Source organism: Triticum urartu, chromosome 7A (genome assembly GCF_056163025.1).
Source record: "Triticum urartu cultivar PI428250 chromosome 7A, HENAU_Tu73, whole genome shotgun sequence".
Classification (NCBI taxonomy): domain Eukaryota; kingdom Viridiplantae; phylum Streptophyta; class Magnoliopsida; order Poales; family Poaceae; genus Triticum; species Triticum urartu.
Window position 1 is genome coordinate 744,768,196 of NC_141879.1, and position 20,411 is coordinate 744,788,606.

Below are 20,411 nucleotides of genomic sequence, written 5' to 3' on the forward strand. Positions count from 1 at the left end.
CTCAAACCCTGATCCAATCGGGGGCTAATGATGAAGCTATGTACCTAGGGTAGGGTCATGGATCTGATCTAGATACCCTCCCCAAGGACATCCCTTAAAGAACCAGAAGCAGTCGAAGAAAAATCATCGTCCACTCGACCATAAAGCCATGTTCCACTCGATAGTCTTGAAGACACTCGACCATACGAACAACCGCTCGACTACCAGAAGACTAAGAGCCACTCACTCTGCAACGGTCAGGATTTAAGTCATAGCTTTAATGGTCATTTATGTACTTTTATTACAGGCGTTACCAGTAACGTCTCTACCTTTATGTACCTTAAACCCTTTGTAACTGAGGGCGGGAGGGGTCTGGCGAACTCTATATAAGCTACCCCCCTTCTCAGGGACAACGGTTCGCACCCCCTGTAACTCACACGCATATAATCCAGTCGACCGCCTCCGGGCTCCGAGACGTAGGGCTGTTACTTCCTCCGAGAAGGGCCTGAACTCGTAAAACTCGCATGTACAACTCCTCCATAGCTAGGATCTTGCCTCTACATTCCTACCCCCATTCTACTGTCATACTTAGAACCACGACACCTAGCCATGCTGTTAGTGTACCTCGTCTCTTCACACAGGTCACCGGTTCAAATTTTGTTATGTACCTAGTTTTTCTTTTTTTTTAAACCATGAAGGACCCATATGAGGGGGGGGGGGAGACCAGCGCAAAAACACAAGGTGGATGGGATTCGATAACAACACCATGACACACACACACACACGGAGGATTGATAACACCACACAAAGGCAAGGGCGTACCCATGTTTAACTACCCTGTGCAAAACTTTTTCTTTGTAAGTTCCTTTTTTGCTTTTTAAAAACCACGAAGGACCCATATGAGAGAGAGAGGGCAAAAACACGAGGTGGACGGGATTCGATAATAACACCATGACACACACACACACACACACGAAGGATTGATAACACCACACAATGGGAGGGGCGTACCCATGTTTAACTACCCGGGTGCACAGGACACCGGTTGCAAAACTTTTTCTTTGTAAGTGTTTTGAATCAGAATGATCGAATCCACTGATCGATGGTTACAGGCCCCCCTTTTATACGTCCCGAAGAGACGCGACGATCCCTCGAGGGGGCGTCGGTTCCAGGAGATCGAAGGAAGGCGTCGGTTGCGGGACAAACCGCAACGACAGTTTGGGCAAGGGGAGATCTTCCCATAATTACATAATTAGTCTTAACACTCCCCCTATACGCTTGACCATGTAGATCATCTCCACGATTGTCCGGGAAGCTCTATCATCTCAAAAGATTCTCCTTCAAAAGTTCTTCATAAAATCTTTGATGAGATCCGAAAACATATACTCACAAAGAAAGATAACATAATGTGATGTCATTACAATGAGGATATCTCAAGAAGAGACTCCCCCTGACACCTGCAAGTCCCTAAGTCTTCGCATACCAATTCCATGAACACATTTCTGGAATGTAGAATTTGGTAGAGACTTGGTAAATAAATCAGCAAGGTTGTCGCATGATTTGACTAGCAGAATGCTTATTTCCCCGCTTTTCTGAAGATTATGGGGGGAAAACCATTTAGGAGAAATATGCTTGGTTATATTACTCTTGATGTATCCTGTTTGCATCTGCGCAACAAAGGCTGCATTATCTTCATAGATAATGGTAGGTGATCCTATCGAACCAATTCCACATGACTGTTGTATGTGGTTTATCATTCTGCGAAGCCATACACATTCACATGTTGCTTCAAATAATGAAATTATTTCAGAATGATTGGTAGATGTTGCCATCAGAGTCTGTTTCGAAGACTTCCATGATATAGCAGTGCCACCATGTAGGAACACGAAACCGGTCTGAGATCTGGCATTATGGGGATCAGACAAATAACTGGCATATGCATATCCAATCATATCAGAGTCTTGATTTTTTTGGAACTGGAAAAATAGACCAAGATCCTTTGTGCCTTGGAGATATCGAAAGATATTCTTCACTCCAGACCAATGCCGTTTGGTGGGAGCTGCGCTATGTCTAGCAAGTAGATTCACTGCAAATGTAATATCAGGTCTTGTGCAATTTGCAAGATACATAAGCGCTCCAACGGCACTGAGGTATGGAACTTCAGGTCCCAGCACCTCTTCTCCATCATCCCTTGGTCTAAACGGATCTTTCTCCATATCTAGAGAGCGAACCACCATGGGAGTTTTAGATGGACAGGATTTGTCCATATTGAATTTCTCCAATATTTTTTGGATATAGGCAGATTGGTGTACCATGATTCCTGAGGGGAGGTGCTCAAGTTGAATACCTAAGAAAAATTTGGTTTTACCCAAATCCTTCATCTCAAATTCCATCTTTAGGTGATTGCGTGCTTCATCAATGTCTGGTGTGCTGTCGATGATGTTGAGATCATCAACATACACAGAAATGATGCAAAATCCTGTAGAGGACTTCTTGATGAAAACACATGGGCAATCAGCACTATTGGAGTAACCTTTCTGAAGAAGGAACTCACTGAGTCGGTTGTACCACATCCGTCCTGACTGCCTTAAGCCATACAATGACTTATTCAGCTTTACACAATACATGTTGCGTTTTGCATTTTTATTCGGGACAGAGATTCCATCAGGAACCTTCATATATATGTCCGAATCTAGTGACCCGTAAAGGTATGCGATCACGACGTCCATCAACTGCATAGATAGACGATTTTGCACTGCCAAGGATATAAGATATCGGAAATTGGTTGCACTCATTACCGGAGAATATGTTTCAGTGAAATCAATGCCGGATTTCTACGTGAAACCTTGTGCTACGAGTCTTGCTTTATATCTTACCACCCCATTGTTCTCATTTTGTTTGCGGAGAAAAACCCATTTGAATCCCACAGGGAAAACACTGGGAGGTGTAGGTATTGCTTCAGTGAATACCTTTCTTTTGTTAAGCGAGGCACTTTCTGCTTGGATTGCATCCTTTCATTTAGGTCAATCGGAGCGCTTTTGGCACTCAACTATAGGCCTTGGATCATGATCAGTGAGAAGGGTATCTGCAATCTTTTCAGCAAAATATACGTCGACAGTCGTAGTCTTATGGTCAAATGATTCGCCAGAATCAACATAGTTGATGGAAATTTCCTGCACCCCTAGTGACTCTTCGTGATTTCCCAATACGATCGAGTCTGGGTGTTCTGATGTCCCAGTCAGTTTGTGCACACTAGAACTGGGTTGTGGAGGTTGCCCTTCCACTGGGTGTATACTACCCATCAGGTGTTTGTCAACATTGAGTTGACCTGCATTTACTAACTCCGAGCTTTTTCTCCTCGATTTCCTTTGCTGCTTTCTAAAAGCATGCTCTACGTCAGAGGCTGTACTACTCCCCCTCTTTTTGGGAATAGGGAGTTGAGTGGTTTTTATTGGTACCTCCACTCTTTCTAGCGCGTTTCTGGCCAAGTTTAAGGATTTTGTAACACCTTTTAAATCAGTAAATGAATCTGGCAGATTATTTACAAGATGTTGCAAATTAATGATCTTCCGAACTTGAAGTTCGGTCTCATGGGTACGTGGATCATAGAATGAAATGGCATTAGCATTCCAATCAATTTCCAGGCATTCTTTCTGGTACTTGAAATCTCCCCCTAATGCCGGAAAATGTTCCTCATTAAATATGCAATCAGTGTGACGGGCTGTGAACAGATCCCCAGTTAGGGGTTCCAGGTACTTGATAATCGACGACGATTTGTACCCCACATAGATCCCCAACTTCCTGTGTGGGCCCATAGATGTCTGCTGTGGTGGTGAGATCGGGATGTATGCAGCACATCTGAACTTATGCAGATGGGAAATGCTTGGAGGATTTCCACGTACCAATTCCAGAGGGGAAGAACTGTGATATGCAGTTGACCTTAATTGTATCAAGTCAGCAGCATGTAAAACAGCGTGACCCCAACAAGAGGTTGGCAAGTTGCAATTCGTCAACAAAGGTCTTGCAATGAGTTTGATCCTCTTAACCAATGCTTCAGCCAAACCATTTTGTGTATGGACATATGGAACAGACTGCTGAACTTCAATGCCCAAAGCCACGCAATAATCATTGAGAGCACATGAGTAGAATTATGCAGCATTGTCCATTCGAATTGACTTAATTCGACTTTCAGGATAATGGGCTTGCAACTTAATGACTTGCCTCATTATCTCGGCAAATGCATGGTTTCGTATGGATAGAAGACACACATGTGACCATCGTGTAGATGCGTCAATCAAAACCATGAAATACCGGAAAGGTCTAGATAATGGCTGAATGGGACCACAAATGTCTCCTTGAATACATTCAAGGAACTGAAGTGGTTCGGCTTGTATTTTGAGGTGTGAGGGCCTCAAAATTAGCTTTCCCGTGTCACAATATGTGCACACAAAATCAGAAGATTGAGGAAATTTTGACTCAAGCAAATTATGACCAATGGAATTGCTAGTAATTTTTCTCATCATCCCTATTCCAGGATGGCCTAGGCGATCATGCCAGGTTTGGAATGCGTTAACATTCTGAAAAATTACTTTGTATGCAACATGTTCCACGGGTTTGATGTACGTATAGTACAAACCAGACGATAGAGAAGGAATTTTCTCATGTACCTTTTTGCCATATCCGTCATCTTTAGTAAAGAGTAGATACTCCTCTTTGTTGTCTTCATGGGTTTCAATATGAAAACCATTCGTACGGATATATCGATAACTGATCAGGGTACATGATGAGTCGGGATACAATAAAGCATCCTCAATCGTCATTTTTGTACCGCTTGGGAGGGCGAATATGGCACGTCCAGTACCAACAATCACTGTATTGCATCCAGCGATAGTTAGAATATCTCCATTCATATTTTTCAGAGTTTGGAAATATTTCATCTCCCTCAGTATAGAGTTTGTGGTACCACTGTCCACAAGGCATAGTTCCTCTCCCATCGGATTGTCCCCATAGAAAATTATATAAAACAAAGAATTTTCAATAAGAAAACCTCATAGTAATATGCAGAATACAATCTTTATTATATCAAATGTGCTGATATAATACAATATAAAGACAATAATAAACTTGTGTTCTTATTACAATCATCACAAATGGACATAATTAAGTAGATCACTAAGGAGATTGTGGGACTAGTCGAAGACGCCAAACACGTTGTTTGCGGTGTACTCAATCAACGTGTTCTCCATTTCAGCAGTATCCTTAGGCATATAAGGAACCATGGCGTTGCTCGGTCCAGGAGGAACATCGTGCAAATCACCAGCTCCTTTTGCGCTATCTGGATGAAGGTTGAAGTTGGCTTCAAACCTTTTCCCTTGAGGTGCTTTGCGTCCTTGGGATTGCTGGTACAGCATAGCCAGATGCTTGGGCATTGTGCACTTTTCAGTAGAATGCGTGTAGCATCCACACTTGCTACAAAGCTTAGATTTATCAAACCTGGGCTTTGAAGTGCCTTTTCCCTTGCCTGGGTGTCTAGATCTCCTGTCCCCATTGCGCTTTCGCTTATGCTCGGAATTGGATTGTTTACCTTGAGAGGTACCATTAAACTTTTGTCTATTTGCAACATTCAGATGAACTTCAGGTAAAGGTTGTGCCCCAACTGGGCGCTGAGAGCCATTCTTAGCGAGTAGCTCATCATGCTTTTCAGCCTGAAGTAACATGTGAATCAGCTCGGAATAGACAATGTAGTTGCGAGCACGGTATTGCTGTTGGAGGATCCTATCCGAAGGGAGCATAGTAGACAAAGTTTTCTCTATCTTCTCCCCCTCAGTAGGTTCCTTCTCACAAAAGCGCAGTTTGGAACATATCTTATGAACAACATGATTGTACTCACCAATGGACTTGAAATCTTGAAGACGAAGATGAGTCCAATCATGGAGTGCTTCGGGCAGGACTACTGCCTTCTGCTGTTCATACCTCCTTTTGAGGGCCAGAAACAGAGTACTAGGAGATTCCTCCTATAAATACTCATACTTGAGATCTGGATGAATATGGTGCCTTATGATGAATAAGGCAACATAGTCCTGCTGTTTTGTCAGCGGCGTGGCCCCATCCAGGAGAGGAGTCTCGGGGGTGTATTGCACGCGCTATCCCACGGGACGCAAGACTGATCTTGATGTCCATAGCCCATGTAGGGTAATTGTGGCCATTGAGGGCAAGCTCCTCAAACTCTTTGGTAGTCATCTTCGCCTACATGGGAAACTAGAGATAATTAATTTACGGGTGGTAAATTAAAAACCATCATGGTTGTGTAATAAGAATGCAAAAAATTGATACTCAAGTGTAAACTTGAAAAATTCTCAACCTCAATTGTGTGAACATAACACTTTGAAGATCACTTAGATCTCACAGTAATAGGCTACATCGCCATTACCTTGTGTATGCTACAATTCAGATATAAGGAATACATGTTGGCGGTAATCGTTTGTCGAGAATGACAAAGCGTAGACCTCACAGTAAGAGAGTATAGTCTGCAAATGAGCAGTAGATCACAACTCATTACCTTGTGATTCCAAATAAGATGAGGGAGAAATATTCAAAAATTTGTAAGTTTGATATGCGAGAGAAGATGATCTCAATCGCAAGCACATGTTCAAGAGAACTGGGTATGTGGTAAACACATAGAACATGTCATTCTTCCCAGATGAACTCTGGTACTTTATTTATATGCAATCCATTACATAATATAAACACACCTACTAATAATTACACAAGTCCTAACATAGAATAAATCTAGAACAGGACTAGAATGTAAGTAGTAGTCAATCTAAGTACTAGACAATACTAAACATAGTCTAAAACTGCACCATATACAATAATTAGTACTAGACTAATAAAAACAGAGATAAAAAATAGGAAGCGTGTCGGTCGCCTGGGCCTGGGCTGCCACAGCCGACCGAGGCCAGCCCGCAGCCCGTAGCCGACCGAGGCTTCACCGCATAAGAGGAGGCGAGGGGTGGGGCGGTTACGGATAAGGACCCGCCCCGACCCGCACCACACTCGATCCCCCACCAGCACCTGCGCTCGCGAGGAGGAGGGAGCCTAGTCGCCGGCGATTGTGACGAGCGCCGGCGCCTCCTCTCGCATCTTCAAGGTCTCAGCAACGCGACACCGACGAGGCCTCTTCATCTAAAGAGGAGACAACGACGGTGGAGGCCTAGCGCAGTGGAGTAGCGGTGAATCCGAGGTTCGCCGGAGCCCATGAGCCTGGGCGACGACCGAGGCAGCGGTCGAGGGATGCGACGGCGCGCCCGAAGAGGCGGTCGAAGCGCCGCTCCGCGCGGCTGCTCGAGCCCGCGGCAGTCTCCTGTTGAGGCGTGCCAGCGGCGGCGGCGGCGCCCTCCATGCCGACTCCAAGGCGGAGGACACAAGAGGCGCCGGATGGAGCGGAGATGAAGGCGAGCGCTTCCTCTGCGTTCACCGTCGAGCGCATCGGCACCGGGGCGTAGCCAGGCGGGTGGAGGCTCGGGCCAGCGGCCAGGGCATCAGGCGTCGGCGTTGTCGGCGGGATCCATGCGGCCGGCGGAGGAGGTGGTGGAGGCGGAGACCCAGTGGGCAAGGCAGGCGCGGCAGCGGCCCCGTGCATCATGGGGGCGCTCGGGCCGGCCACCAGCCAAGGGTCGTACCCCATGGGCGCCTGGCCACAGGCGCGGGGAGCACCGCAGTGGGCGCGTCTAGGAGCACGGGGACCATGTCCAGGGGCGTGGTGAGCACCGCGACGGGCGCGTCTAGCGGCGCGGTGGCTGCCAGGGGCGACATGTCCAGCGGCGCTGCGGCCGAACCGTCAGATGGCTTGCATCCGGCGACGGAAACGGCGGAGGCCACCAACTCCATGGCGATGAAGGGCAATGAAGCGGTAGCGGCGATCATCCTCGCAGATCAGACGGAGGAAGAAGGAGACGAGGCCTGTCATCTCACCGACGGCGAGTGCTCCCTCTCTTCTCCTTTCTCTGTTGTTTCTTCTCGCTCTTGCTGGTTGTCCACATGCATGATAACGTGTTTTGAATCAGAATGATCGAATCCACTGACCGATGGTTACATGCCCCCTTTTATACGTCCCGAAGAGACACGACGATCCCTCGAGGGGGCGTTGGTTCCAGGAGATCGAAGGAAGGCATCGGTTGCGGGACAAACCGCAACGACGGTTTGGGCAAGGGGAGATTTTCACCTAATTACAGAATTAGTCTTAAGAGTAAGTTCCTTGAAAAGTTTAGTGTGTGACACCCCATCTTCAAATGGAATTTATGGGTGATTATATGCTAGGACACCTGATCATTTCCTCTCTAGGTCTGCCCCTGCACAATGGGATACTACAAGTTAGAAGTAACACATGGATGTTATTTGACCCTTTTTTATGTTCAATTTCAGTCAAATTAGCAGGTAACATTTTTTTCTCGGGAAGCAGTGTAAATACGGTAACCGGTCTATTACAAAAATCTTGAGAGAGAAAATAACCTTGTTCACACCACAACACATCATGGAAATAGCTCATAATCTCGTACTAACATGCTCAAGGAGGTCAGGTAAGTGGGACGATGAGGACTGATGGGAAGGAGAGGTGCAGAGAAACTCTTAGCCATAGGCGCTATGAGAGCCTCAGGGAAGCCATGGGATAGCGCCGACAACGAGTCAAGATTTCGGCTACCACCAGCATGATTGCATGAAGGCGAGAAAGAGGCCACCATGTCTCCTTGTCACCTTGGATCAGCCATATATCGTCTTGACCAGCAAATGTTGTCCACCTTTGCGTCTCTATAATGAAGGATGGTCTGAAGACCAGAGAACATGTCTCCAACTAAGGAGAGCACAACAGAGGATGGTCTGAAGAATAGAGAACATGACTACAACTAACAAGAACACAATGTGGATCATCGCTATTTCTGATGTTTGCGCTTGGCGAGCTGTCACCATGTAATTAAGTCATAAAAGATAATTAATTCACAAATATTTATCCAGGCAAGTCATCCATAACATTTAGCTTGCTCTAGGAGAACGAATCTTCAACTTGTTTCTATCACAAAAAAGCATACACCAAAAATAGCATGAAACTAAAGGCCCCAACAATAGATCTCCCAACACACAACCAACATTCAGCAATCAATCAATTGTCTAGCATGTAGCTGGTGCAACTATGCCTAAGAAAACACGGCCCTGACACAAAAAATAGGTGCAACTCAAGATTTACGACCAACTAAACAATAGAGATCAAACAAACAACATAGGGAAGAGATCAACTGAATAACAATTTTAATGATTACATTGGAATTAAATATGATTTGGTTCAAAGAACACGATGATTACAACGACGCACATAGACGAATATAGCAATTTCAAGAAATTAACTGAATGTCTCATACTAACCACCAAAGCCAAATAAAAATGAGATGAGATCGGCGCATGTAGCTGGCCTCCTGGTACATGGGAGCGAAAGGAATCGAACCGAACCCCATATCAAACGACTGCATCTTCATCATCATATCGCTGCAAGAGAAGCTGGTGCCGGGGTAGCTGTTGGGGAACGTAGTAATTTCAAAAAATTTCCTACGCACACACAAGATCATGGTGATGCATAGCAACGAGAAGGGAGAGTGTTGTCTACGTACCCAACGTAGACCGACTGTGGAAGCGCTGACACGACGTAGAGGAAGTAGTCGTACGTCTTCACGATCCAACTGATCAAGCACCGAAACTACGGCACCTCCGAGTTCGAGCACACATTCAGCCCGATGATGATCACCGGACTCCGATCCAGCAAAGTGTCGGGGAAGAGTTCCGTCAGCACGACGGCGTGGTGACTATCTTGATGAACTACAGCAGGGCTTCGCCTAAACTCCGCTACAGTATTATCGAGGAATATGGTGGCAGGGGGCACCGCACACGGCTAAGGAATAGATCACGTGGATCAACTTGTGTGTTTCTGGGGTGCCTCTACCTCAGTATATAAAGGAGCCAAGGGGGAGGGGGGGCGCCGGCCAGGAGGAGTGCGCAGGAGGAGTCCTACTCCTTCCGGGAGTAGGACTCCCCCCCCCCCCCCAATCCTATTCCAACTAGGATTCCCAAGGGGGAAAGAGGGAGAGGGGTGGCCGGCCACCTCTCCTAGTCCTAATAGGACTAGGGGAAGGGGGGAGGCACGCAGCCCTTATGGGCAGCCCTTTCACCTTTCCACTAAGGCCCACTAAGGCCCATATGATTCCCGGGGGGTTCCGGTAACCTCCCGGTAACCCGGTAAAATCCCGATTTCACCCGGAACACTTCCGATATCCAGACATAGGCTTCCAATATATCAATCTTTACGTCTCGACCATTTCGAGACTCCTCGTCATGTCCGTGATCACATCCGGGACTCCGAACAACCTTCGGTACATCAAAATGCATAAACTCATAATATAACTGTCATCGTAACCTTAAGCGTGCGGACCCTACGGGTTCGAGAACAATGTAGACATGACCGAGACACGTCTCCGGTCAATAACCAACAGCGGGACCTGGATGCCCATATTGGCTCCTACATATTCTACGAAGATCTTTATCGGTCAGACCGCATAACAACATACGTTGTTCCCTTTGTCATCGGTATGTTACTTGCCCGTGATTCGATCGTCGGTATCCAATACCTAGTTCAATCTCGTTACCGGCAAGTCTCTTTACTCGTTCCGTAATACATCATCTCACAACTAACATATTAGTTGTAATGCTTGCAAGGCTTATGTGATGTGTATTACGGAGAGGGCCCAGAGATACCTCTCCGACAATCGGAGTGACAAATCCTAATCTCGAAATACGCCAACCCAACATCTACCTTTGGAGACACCTGTAATGCTCCTTTATAATCACCCAGTTACGTTGTGACGTTTGGTAGCACCCAAAGTGTTCCTCCGGCAAACGGGAGTTGCATAATCTCATAGTCATAGGAACATGTATAAGTCATGAAGAAAGCAATAGCAACATACTAAACGATCGGGTGCTAAGCTAATGGAATGGGTCATGTCAATCAGATCATTCAACTAATGATGTGACCTCGTTAATTAAATAACAACTCATTGTTCATGGTCAGGAAACATAACCATCTTTGATTAACGAGCTAGTCAAGTAAAGGCATACTAGTGACACTTTGTTTGTCTATGTATTCACACATGTATTATGTTTCCGGTTAATACAATTCTAGCATGAATAATAAACATTTATCATGATTATAAGGAAATAAATAATAACTTTATTATTGCCTCTAGGGCATATTTCCTTCAGTAGCCACTCTAGACCAGGGTGTCGAGGCACCCTCCGAAGCTCACCGTGTCAAGTCAGCCCTCCTGCTACTGAGGTGGTGCCGGATACAAAACAGGAGACCCCATGTCTATGTTGCCGGTGGTGACACATGGAGCTGGCGATGGCGCCTGTGAATGGATTTTTGCCATGCGTTCAGCGATGCTCTTGAGAAGCACGTCCACTTTGTAGCCAACTTTGGTGAGCTGCTCGATGTTGAGGCCAACGAGGACCGATGGGTCGCCATGCATGATTTTGTGAAGGAGGTACCTGATCTCGCTGTCCTGGCACTCGCGGCGCGTCTTGTCGACTTGGTCTCGGAGCTTCTCAATGCGCTTGATGATGAAGATCTCCTGGTTCATCGCCTCCTTGCACGGCACCAGCTCTGGCAGGCTTTCGAATTGATTCAGGATACCCATTGCCTCGGCGTGGGAAGGGAACACCTCCGGCGCCGCCTTGCCCTCTTCGTACACCAGTACGCAGGTCTTGGCATCGCACATGATGGCTAGTTCATCCGCCTTCTTCATCAGGCCCTTGAGGCGCTTCTTGAATCTATCACGCCGAGTCGAGTCATGGGGGATGTACTGGAGGGAGGGCCGTTGCGAGGCATTGCTGGCAAGATGATAAAACCAGCAAAGGAAAAGAAAGTTGCTGGTTTCGGTGAGGGAGGAGGGGTGGATTTATAGTGGAGGGGTTACCGTGATTTGGTAAGAGTTTACTGTGACAGGTACAAAGAAGATTGCCTTATTTAGTACTTGTGAACGCGATCGAATATCTAGCAGATCTTTGGCCCGACTTTAATTTGCCCATCTGTAAATTTGGCGTCCATTTAAACCTACCAAATTGGGCGCGATAGCGCATGACCGTTCCCCCGATATCGCTCCCGATATCACGGGAGCGAGACATATCATACGCATGCTAATGATTTCCCCACGATGCGCCCGTAAGCTTCACTCGTCGCAATGCCATCCTTCAAAGCCCATCAAGCCATCCAAATGAATGGACCGAACACAAGTCTTGCTCCTATTGGTGAGGCCCATAAATACACTAATTTTGTACCAAACTAGTAAAAAAAATTACTTGAACAAAAACCACATCGCTGGAAGGAACAAAAAAGGTCAAACCAGGCTCAAATCCCAAAAATGCTAAGCGCACGGCTGTTTACATGCTTTTATGGGCTGCTTCCATTTAATAAACCTGCCTCCTGATTTTCAGGTGGGTGTGGGGCCCAATATCCCCCCTTAATCCAATCAACCCCTGCCAACTCAGAGAGTGACAATGTAAAAGCCCCGTATTGAGCCCGTGAATGTTGCGTTGTTGTCCTATTGCACAAACTCTTGTATTACTATGATTTTGAAAGTCTTTCATGAACCGGATAACAAAAAAACAAGGCCGAAAAGTACATGAAAAAGAAAGAATCCATTTCATCTATCAAAAAGTTTCCATGTTTGATCAGTTGTGATTGACTAAGATGAGATAAACAAAACAAGATAAGTTGCCATGCTTTGTCCGCTACAAAAGAACATAGTAAACAAATACAAAAGGCTGACTTTGATAGTGAAGGTGCGAGATATCCAACAACACACACATACACTCACACACTCTACCCATATGAGTACTTCCAAGATGCCGAGCCGACACAACTTCTCACTACTATAGATTCGAAAGCACTGACCACTCATCATTGACGGGCCACTGACCATGTGTCAGTGATGAGCATTATCATTGACCGCCTGCTCATCACTGACCGCCCGGGTCAGGCGTATCAATGATGAAGAATTTGTGGCTCGGCAGAATTCTCATTGCAGACCGGTCTAAAAATGACCCGCCTGTGATATTGTGTCCCAGAGACAAAAATTGACCAATATTTGTCACTGAATGGCTGCTTGACTCTTTTAAATTCTTCTAATAAATCCGCCCCTTCGTGTTTCCCGGCTGTCAGTGTTGTTGTGTACTTGGGTTGTTATATCCATCGTCCACTGTCCGTCTCCATTACAAACCCTCGCAGCCGCCACCGAGCACCACACCCCATAGATTTCAGTCTTGCTGCAACACATCCCATCTTGTAAGCCCCCATCAAACGTCCGGACAAATACACGCTCAAACGAGTCAGTTGATACACTGGTATAGTGGCACAACAAATACACACTCTTCGAATTAGAAAGGAAAAATAATGGTCTAGATAGTGGATACACTAGTATAGTGGTACAACAAATACACACTCCTCGAATTAGAAAGGAAAATAATGAGTAGGGCATTTTAGAGACCGAGCTCCATGGAGCCCTTTATTTTGAATAATTCGAAATTCATAAATTATAGTTCAAAAAAGTTTCTGAAAAAAACATGTATGCAAGGATGTAAAGTGTATGTGTGAAAAATTTCAGAATGAAATACCTTGAATTGCGAGATGTACAAAAAACCCAAAATCATGGACTTTATAGATGAACAGTACATATGTTAAAAGGCCCCAAATTTGTCTTTGTTGTGTAGCGCACATTTTAATGTATTTATTTTCAGAATTTAGTGAAAATAAGGAGAAAATGATGCAACATATAATGGTTATTGTCTCTTTTAACTCAACACGAGAAAACTCATAGAGTTTAGAGGATAATAAATATGCCGCATATACTTTCCTAAAAACCCCTGTGGGGAAAACAGAAAGTATGGCATATGATCTTGTGTTGATATTACCTCATTAAAAACCTTTATGAGAACCTATAAAGTAAACTCATGAAGGGAAAAAGAGTATAATATGATGCATTGAACATGAACAATTCAGGAAGATACTCCCCCTGATTCTTGCATATTCCGAAGCCGTCACATACCAACTCCATGAACATATTTCTGGAATGTAGATGTTGATAGAGACTTCGTGAACAAATCAGTCGCATGATTTGACTTGCACGATATGCAATATATCGACATTACTTATTACATAACCTGTTTGCATCCGGGCAACACAAGAGACATTATCGTTGAGATAATGGTTGGTGGATGTAGCCACGAGGTCTGTTTCGAAGACTATTCATGAGGGGGCTACCACACCTAGTAGGAACACTAAACTTGTCCACGATTTGACATAGTGGGGATCTGATCGATGTATCAAATCATATCGGTGTTCACATTCCTGTGAAACTGAAAACCAGGACAAGATATTTGATGCCTTGGAGATATCGAAAGACATTCTTGAGTACCAACCAATTGTGTTTGGTGGATCCAATGGCATTATGGAACGTTGAGTTCCAATATCTCATTTCCATCATCTCTTGGTTTAAATAGATCTTTCTCTACGTCTAGAGAATGAACTACCATGAGAATTATGGATGGATAAGATTTATCCACAATGAATTTCTCCAATATATTTTGGATATAGACAACATGGTGTGCCATAATGTATAAATGAAGGTGCTCAAGTTGTAGTAACGAGCGGTATTTTGGTTTACCCAAATCCTTCATTTTCAACTCCGTCATTTAGATGATTACATGTGTCGTCATTACAGACACACAAACATGGATAATCATCATTGTAGGAGTAATCCTTGTGTATAAGAAACTCACTACGTCGGTTGTACCATATGTATTGACAACAATAAGTCGTATGGTGACTTACTGATTTTTACACAATGTATGTTGCATTTTGCATTTCGATTCAGAAGTGAGATTCCATCGGGAATCAATCATATATGTCTGAATCTAGTGATCCACATGGATATGTAATCACTACATCTATCAACTGCAGAGATAGATGATTTTGTACTGCCAATGATATAAGTTATCGGAAAGAGATTCCACCTCTGGAGAATAGTTGGGTATCTGCATGAACCCTTGTGCTACAATACTTGCTCTTTGTTTCACCACCTCGTTATTCTCAATTCTGTTTCCAGAAGAAAACTGGTGTAGGTATTGCTTATGCATACCTTTCCATTTTTGAGCAAGATCATTTCTACCTAGATTATACCCTTTGCTTAGGTTCAGTCCGAGTGTTGTTCACACTTTCCCATGGCCATGGTCTTTGGATCTGAATCACTTGAAAGGTTTTTTCAACCTAGTTGAGAAATATATGTCGACAATTATAGACTTCCGGTTATATGTTTCTCCAGAATCTATATATCAATATATAGTTAATGGAAATATCGTTACCCATGGTGACTGCTCGCGATTTCCCAATGCGATTGAGTCGGGTATTCCGATGTCCCGGTCATTGTGTGCACTATGACCTGGGTTGGTGGAGGTTTCCCGTCCACTGGGTGTATAATGCCCATCAGGTGTCTGTCAACGTGAAGTTGACTTGCATTTACTGATTCACAGGCCTTGATATCCTTGCTTGCGAGAAGCTGAATCCTAATGTACTTCTGCCATACATCTCCCCCTGTTGCTTTGAATGGGGAGTGGAGTGGATTTTGTTGGTATCTCCACTCTTTCAGGCGTACTTTTGCAGGATTGTAGGATTGTGTGACACCTTTATAGTCAGTAAATGAATCTGGCAGGTTATTTGCAATGTGTTGCAAATCTTCTGAACGCATGGTTCAGCTCTTTGAGTACATTGATTTGAGGTAGAAATGTGTTGAACATTCCACTAATTTCCTGGCATTCTTTATGGTACTTGAAGTCTCCCCCTAATGCCTGGAAATATTCCTCATTGAATCAACATACTGGCCTTGAATAACTCCCCATGTGAGGGGCTTGAGGTATTGACGGTAATACAGTTATTCCTCACACAGATCCCAACTATATGTTGAGGGGCCAATGATGTATGCCGGGTGGTGATATCGGTATGCAACCGAATTACCGCAGATAGGAAATACTTGGTAGATATCCACATATCAAAGATAGAGGGGAATACTATTATGCAGTTCTGTCATGAGCGTGTCAAACTGCATGACTCCAATGTAAAGTTGGTAAGTTGCAATTCCAAAGTAAAGATAATGCAATGAGCTTAACTCTTTCGATAGGATTCTACCAAACCATTTTGAGTCTAGACATTAGGACAAATTGCTAAACTTCGATCCAAAAGCCATAGAGAAGGCCCTCAAGGAGAATTCTGCAATGTTATCCATTCGATTTGCTTGAAATCGATGTCAGGATAATGAGCCAATGGTTTCGTGTGAATAAAGTACACACTTAAGACCATCATGTAGATATGTCTTTTAGAACCATGGAATACCTGAATAGTCTAGTCAATGGATGGGAAGAGCCACTTACCTCAACTTGATGCATTCAAGGAGTCTGAGTGGTTCAACATAGACTTTAAGGTGTGCAAGCCTTAAAATTAGCTTCCCTATGTCACTTGTAGTGCACATAAAATCCAAATGGTGTTAGAATTTAGCATCATAATAATCATAAACTATCAGAATTGCTGATAGTTTCGGTTTCAACCCAATGTCTCGATGACCAAGGCGAGTATGCCAAGTTTTTCATGTACAAGACATTTTGGAAAACTATCTTGGGTGCAACATGTGCTACGGTTTTTGTAGTATGTGTAGTACAATCCAGATGATACATAGAGAATGTGCTTGCCATATCCGTTGCATATGGTAAAGAGAATGTATTTCTCTTTCTTGTCAGCATAAGTTTCGCTATGGAAACCATTTTGACGAATATCTCTATAGCCTAGTAGGGTACGAGTTAAACCTGGGAAGAAATGAAGCATCCCGACGTTACTCGAGTACCCACAGGGATAGTAAATATGACTCGAGTTGAGCCAACAAATACCTCATCGCGTCTAGCGATTGTAAAATATCTCCTTTCTCTCAATGAGAGTGGAAACATTGGACTTCCCTGAATATAGAGTTTGTGGTGCATATGTCCACAAGGCACATATCATTTTTCATCGAATTGACTCCCATAGAAATCTATATATAGACATGAAGATTCTCAAGAAATCACTGTCGGATATATAGAATACATACACATGGATTTGTATGAAAATGCCGATACAATATATTGTGATATACAATATATGATGACAATAATAATCATGTTCTTATTAGAACATCATAAATGGACAGATATAAATAGATCACTAAGGAGACTAAGGGACTAAATGTATAGTCTCCAAACACATCGGTTGATGCATATTCAACCACCATGCTCTCCATGCTCATAGGGTCTCGTGACAGCTTGATGGTGTCAGGTTGAGGGTTTGAAGTGAGTTTCAAACCATTACCCTTGAGGTCCTTTGCGTCCCGGTGGCGTGGCTTGGATTGCACGCACTATCTCATGGGATGCAAGACTGATCTTGATGTCCATGACCCGCTTAAGTAAGTTGTGGCCGTATGCATCTCCCAGATGCAGAGGCCCGGGGTCATCTTCCTTTTCTAAAAAAAGTAAGTTGTGGCCATTGAGGACATGTGCCTCAAATTTTTAGCCATCGATTACTTATAGGGGCAAACCAGAGATAATTAATTTACAAGAAATAAATTAAAAACCATCATGATTTTGTAATAAGAATGCAAAAATTTGACTCAAGTGTATAACTTGAAAATGCTCAACCTCAATTGTGGGAACATAACACATTGAAGATCATACAGATCTCACAGTAATAGAGGTAGTCTGCACATGGGCAGTAGATGCAACTCATTACCTTGTGTTTTCCTAATATAATGAGGAAGATGTTATTGTCAAAAATTTACAAGTTTGTTGTCTGGGAGAAATCAATCTCGACCGCTGTGACATGCTCATGAAGGATGACAATGTGGTAAACACATAGAACATATCATCTCCGGTGAAAAACCGGTAATTTATTTATATTACATATTGCGTAATATAAATACATCTCAATGTTGCAAAATTAATAGATTTCAAGAAGATGGCTCGAAATCATTAGTGTGAATCTCAAATTGCTAAGGATGACACTTTGAATTTTGCATATGTATTTGCAAGAAATTGAAAATCTCAAATGCAAATGGACGTATTAATCTCAACATGTGGTTAACATGGAAATAGATACATCATAGAAATATTCCGGAATACCTCGTATTCAACGGAGAAACAGTACTACAGAGGTACTGAATTTATCTTTGCAAGAGATAAAGAAAATCTCAATTGCAAATAATAGATGTAATTAATCCCAACATGTAAGAAACTTGGAGATATATTACATCAACATATTATATGGAATACATAGTACTCAACATATTTACAATACTAAAATTAACAGTGTCTAAAACAGAGTTAAACACTGTTAATAGAACAAAATGCGAATTAATCAAGAAAATATAGGATTAATTCAGCAGGATTTAAAATGGACCGAGAACACAAGGGCCTGCCGGCCCATACGGCCTTACAGGCGGCCCAGCCCCACCGCCTGGAGTGGATAAGGCAGGGGGGAGACCTCGGGAGCAACCGCTCCTCTGATCCCCGCTGCTGGCGGCCGTCTCATCGGCGAGGAGCGGGAAAACCCGGCGAGTCGTCATCTCCGCTGCAGGGAACCACGCCGGAGGGCGCCGCCGCTCCCGGGGCCGGAGGGCCAGCCGAGGGCCGTTCCTCGGGCGCCGCCTGCGCGGATGCGAGCCGAGGGCCGCGTCGCCGTCGCTGCTGCGGGGAGCCACGCCGGAGGGCGCCGCCGCGTTGCCCAGCCGCAGGTCGGAAGACCAAGCGCGTGCTAGAGGGCGCGTGGCCGGGCGGCAGGGCGGCCGGCGTAGCGCGGCGGACGGCCGGGCGCGGGGCTCGGCGTGGCGGCCGGGATCGGGGTGCGGCGTGGCGCGGGGCAGGCGCCACGGGCGGGGCACGGCCACAGCCTGGAGCGGGAGTGGGCGGGCTCGGCTGCGGAGGCCGGGACGCGACGCAGAGGCCGGTGAGCGGCGCGGGGCCGGGCGGCAAGACGAGGCGGAGCAGGCACGGCCAGGCTCGGCCGCGGAGGCCGGGACGCGGCGCAGAGGCCGGTGAGCGGCGCGGGGGCCGTGCGGCAAGGCGCAGTGCGGCATGGCGCTGGGTGGCCACGGGCGCGGCGCTGCATAGCGCGGGCGCAAGTCTGGCGGCGCGGACAGGCTCGGCACGGCCGCGGAGGCCGGGGAGCGGCGCGGACGCGGCCAGGAGCGGCTACGGCCTGTTGCGGCCGGCGACGACGGCGCTAGGGCTGCATCGCGTGCTTCGATCGTCGAGGACGCCGATTCCCATTGCTTTTTCTCTCGGCCAAATCGCTCTTGGCTAGGAGCGTGCTTATAACGTGTTGAGAGAAAAGTGAATCCTCTATCTCTTTCATTAGATGATTGTAGGCATTTATATAAGGAGAAGGGATGCCATGAAGAGGCATCCGTTCGGGAGAGATGGCAGTTACAAGGGGAGATTTACCCCATAATTAACACACGTTAATTAAACTCTAACAAATATCATAGCTAGTAGTATTATGCATGTCAACTAGGCAATTTTGATGAGGTGTCATAGCATTAAATGAAGAAAGAGAGAGTGCAGTATCATATTATGATACCGTATCATAATAAACTAGATCGGCAACACGCCTTGGCGCGAGGGTGCCGGTCCCAACATTTTGTCAAGCAGGTAACGCATTAAGAAGCACGCCCTGAAGTATGTAATCAATGCACAGTTCAACACCAAAAGCAATGCAAATCTTTAACCTCATGAATTTTCTTATCAAAGTACATATCACAGAGTACAACTGAGGCACATCAAGCTCGACACAAAGGAATAGACCAAGTAATGTTTAATAGATCAGGCTTGGGTAGCACATAGGGCAGCGAGATAGTACAAAATATTGAAAGTGAAGCATTTACACAGGAGGCTAGTGACAATCAGATAGCAGTCCTTCGCCAAGAATGGTTGAAGTTCCTCGTCACTCAAAGAAAAGTTGAGTAACGTTGACCTGAAAGTGAAGAAAAAACCATATTCCTGGAGAAAGGGTTAAAGAGCTGGAATCCTATACCATGCATAATCTATGTTTCGACACAGGGAACAATTATATTTGATACAGAACATGCACTTGTGAATTGGCATGTAATATGAAGGTGTTGTATTGGAGCTAGAAGCTGAACGTGTGGAAAAGCAGATTCAAGATGCATCAAACAGAACATACAGAACACAATAGAATGGGCATACCTCTGTTTCTTAAGGATCAATGCCAGCTCAGCAACAATTTTTGGTGCTAGCTCTACTGTGAG

General features: G+C 45.0%; 1 protein-coding gene and 3 pseudogenes across 1 annotated transcript; all 4 read right to left on the bottom strand.

Moving 5' to 3' along the window:
* Nucleotides 1–5,098: 5,098 nt before the first annotated feature.
* LOC147962655 (uncharacterized) lies at nucleotides 5,099–6,445 on the bottom strand (annotated as a pseudogene).
* A 92-nt stretch (nucleotides 6,446–6,537) lies between these two features.
* LOC147962656 (uncharacterized) lies at nucleotides 6,538–8,897 on the bottom strand (annotated as a pseudogene).
* A 489-nt stretch (nucleotides 8,898–9,386) lies between these two features.
* Nucleotides 9,387–11,891, bottom strand: LOC147962657 (agamous-like MADS-box protein AGL80). Its single transcript, XM_087534263.1, is given in 2 exon segments — nucleotides 9,387–9,549; nucleotides 11,290–11,891. Coding segments are annotated over 2 exon segments (696 nt in total). The 5' UTR covers nucleotides 11,823–11,891.
* A 6,481-nt stretch (nucleotides 11,892–18,372) lies between these two features.
* On the bottom strand, nucleotides 18,373–19,854 carry LOC147962658 (uncharacterized; annotated as a pseudogene).
* Between the last annotated feature and the right edge of the window lie 557 nt (nucleotides 19,855–20,411).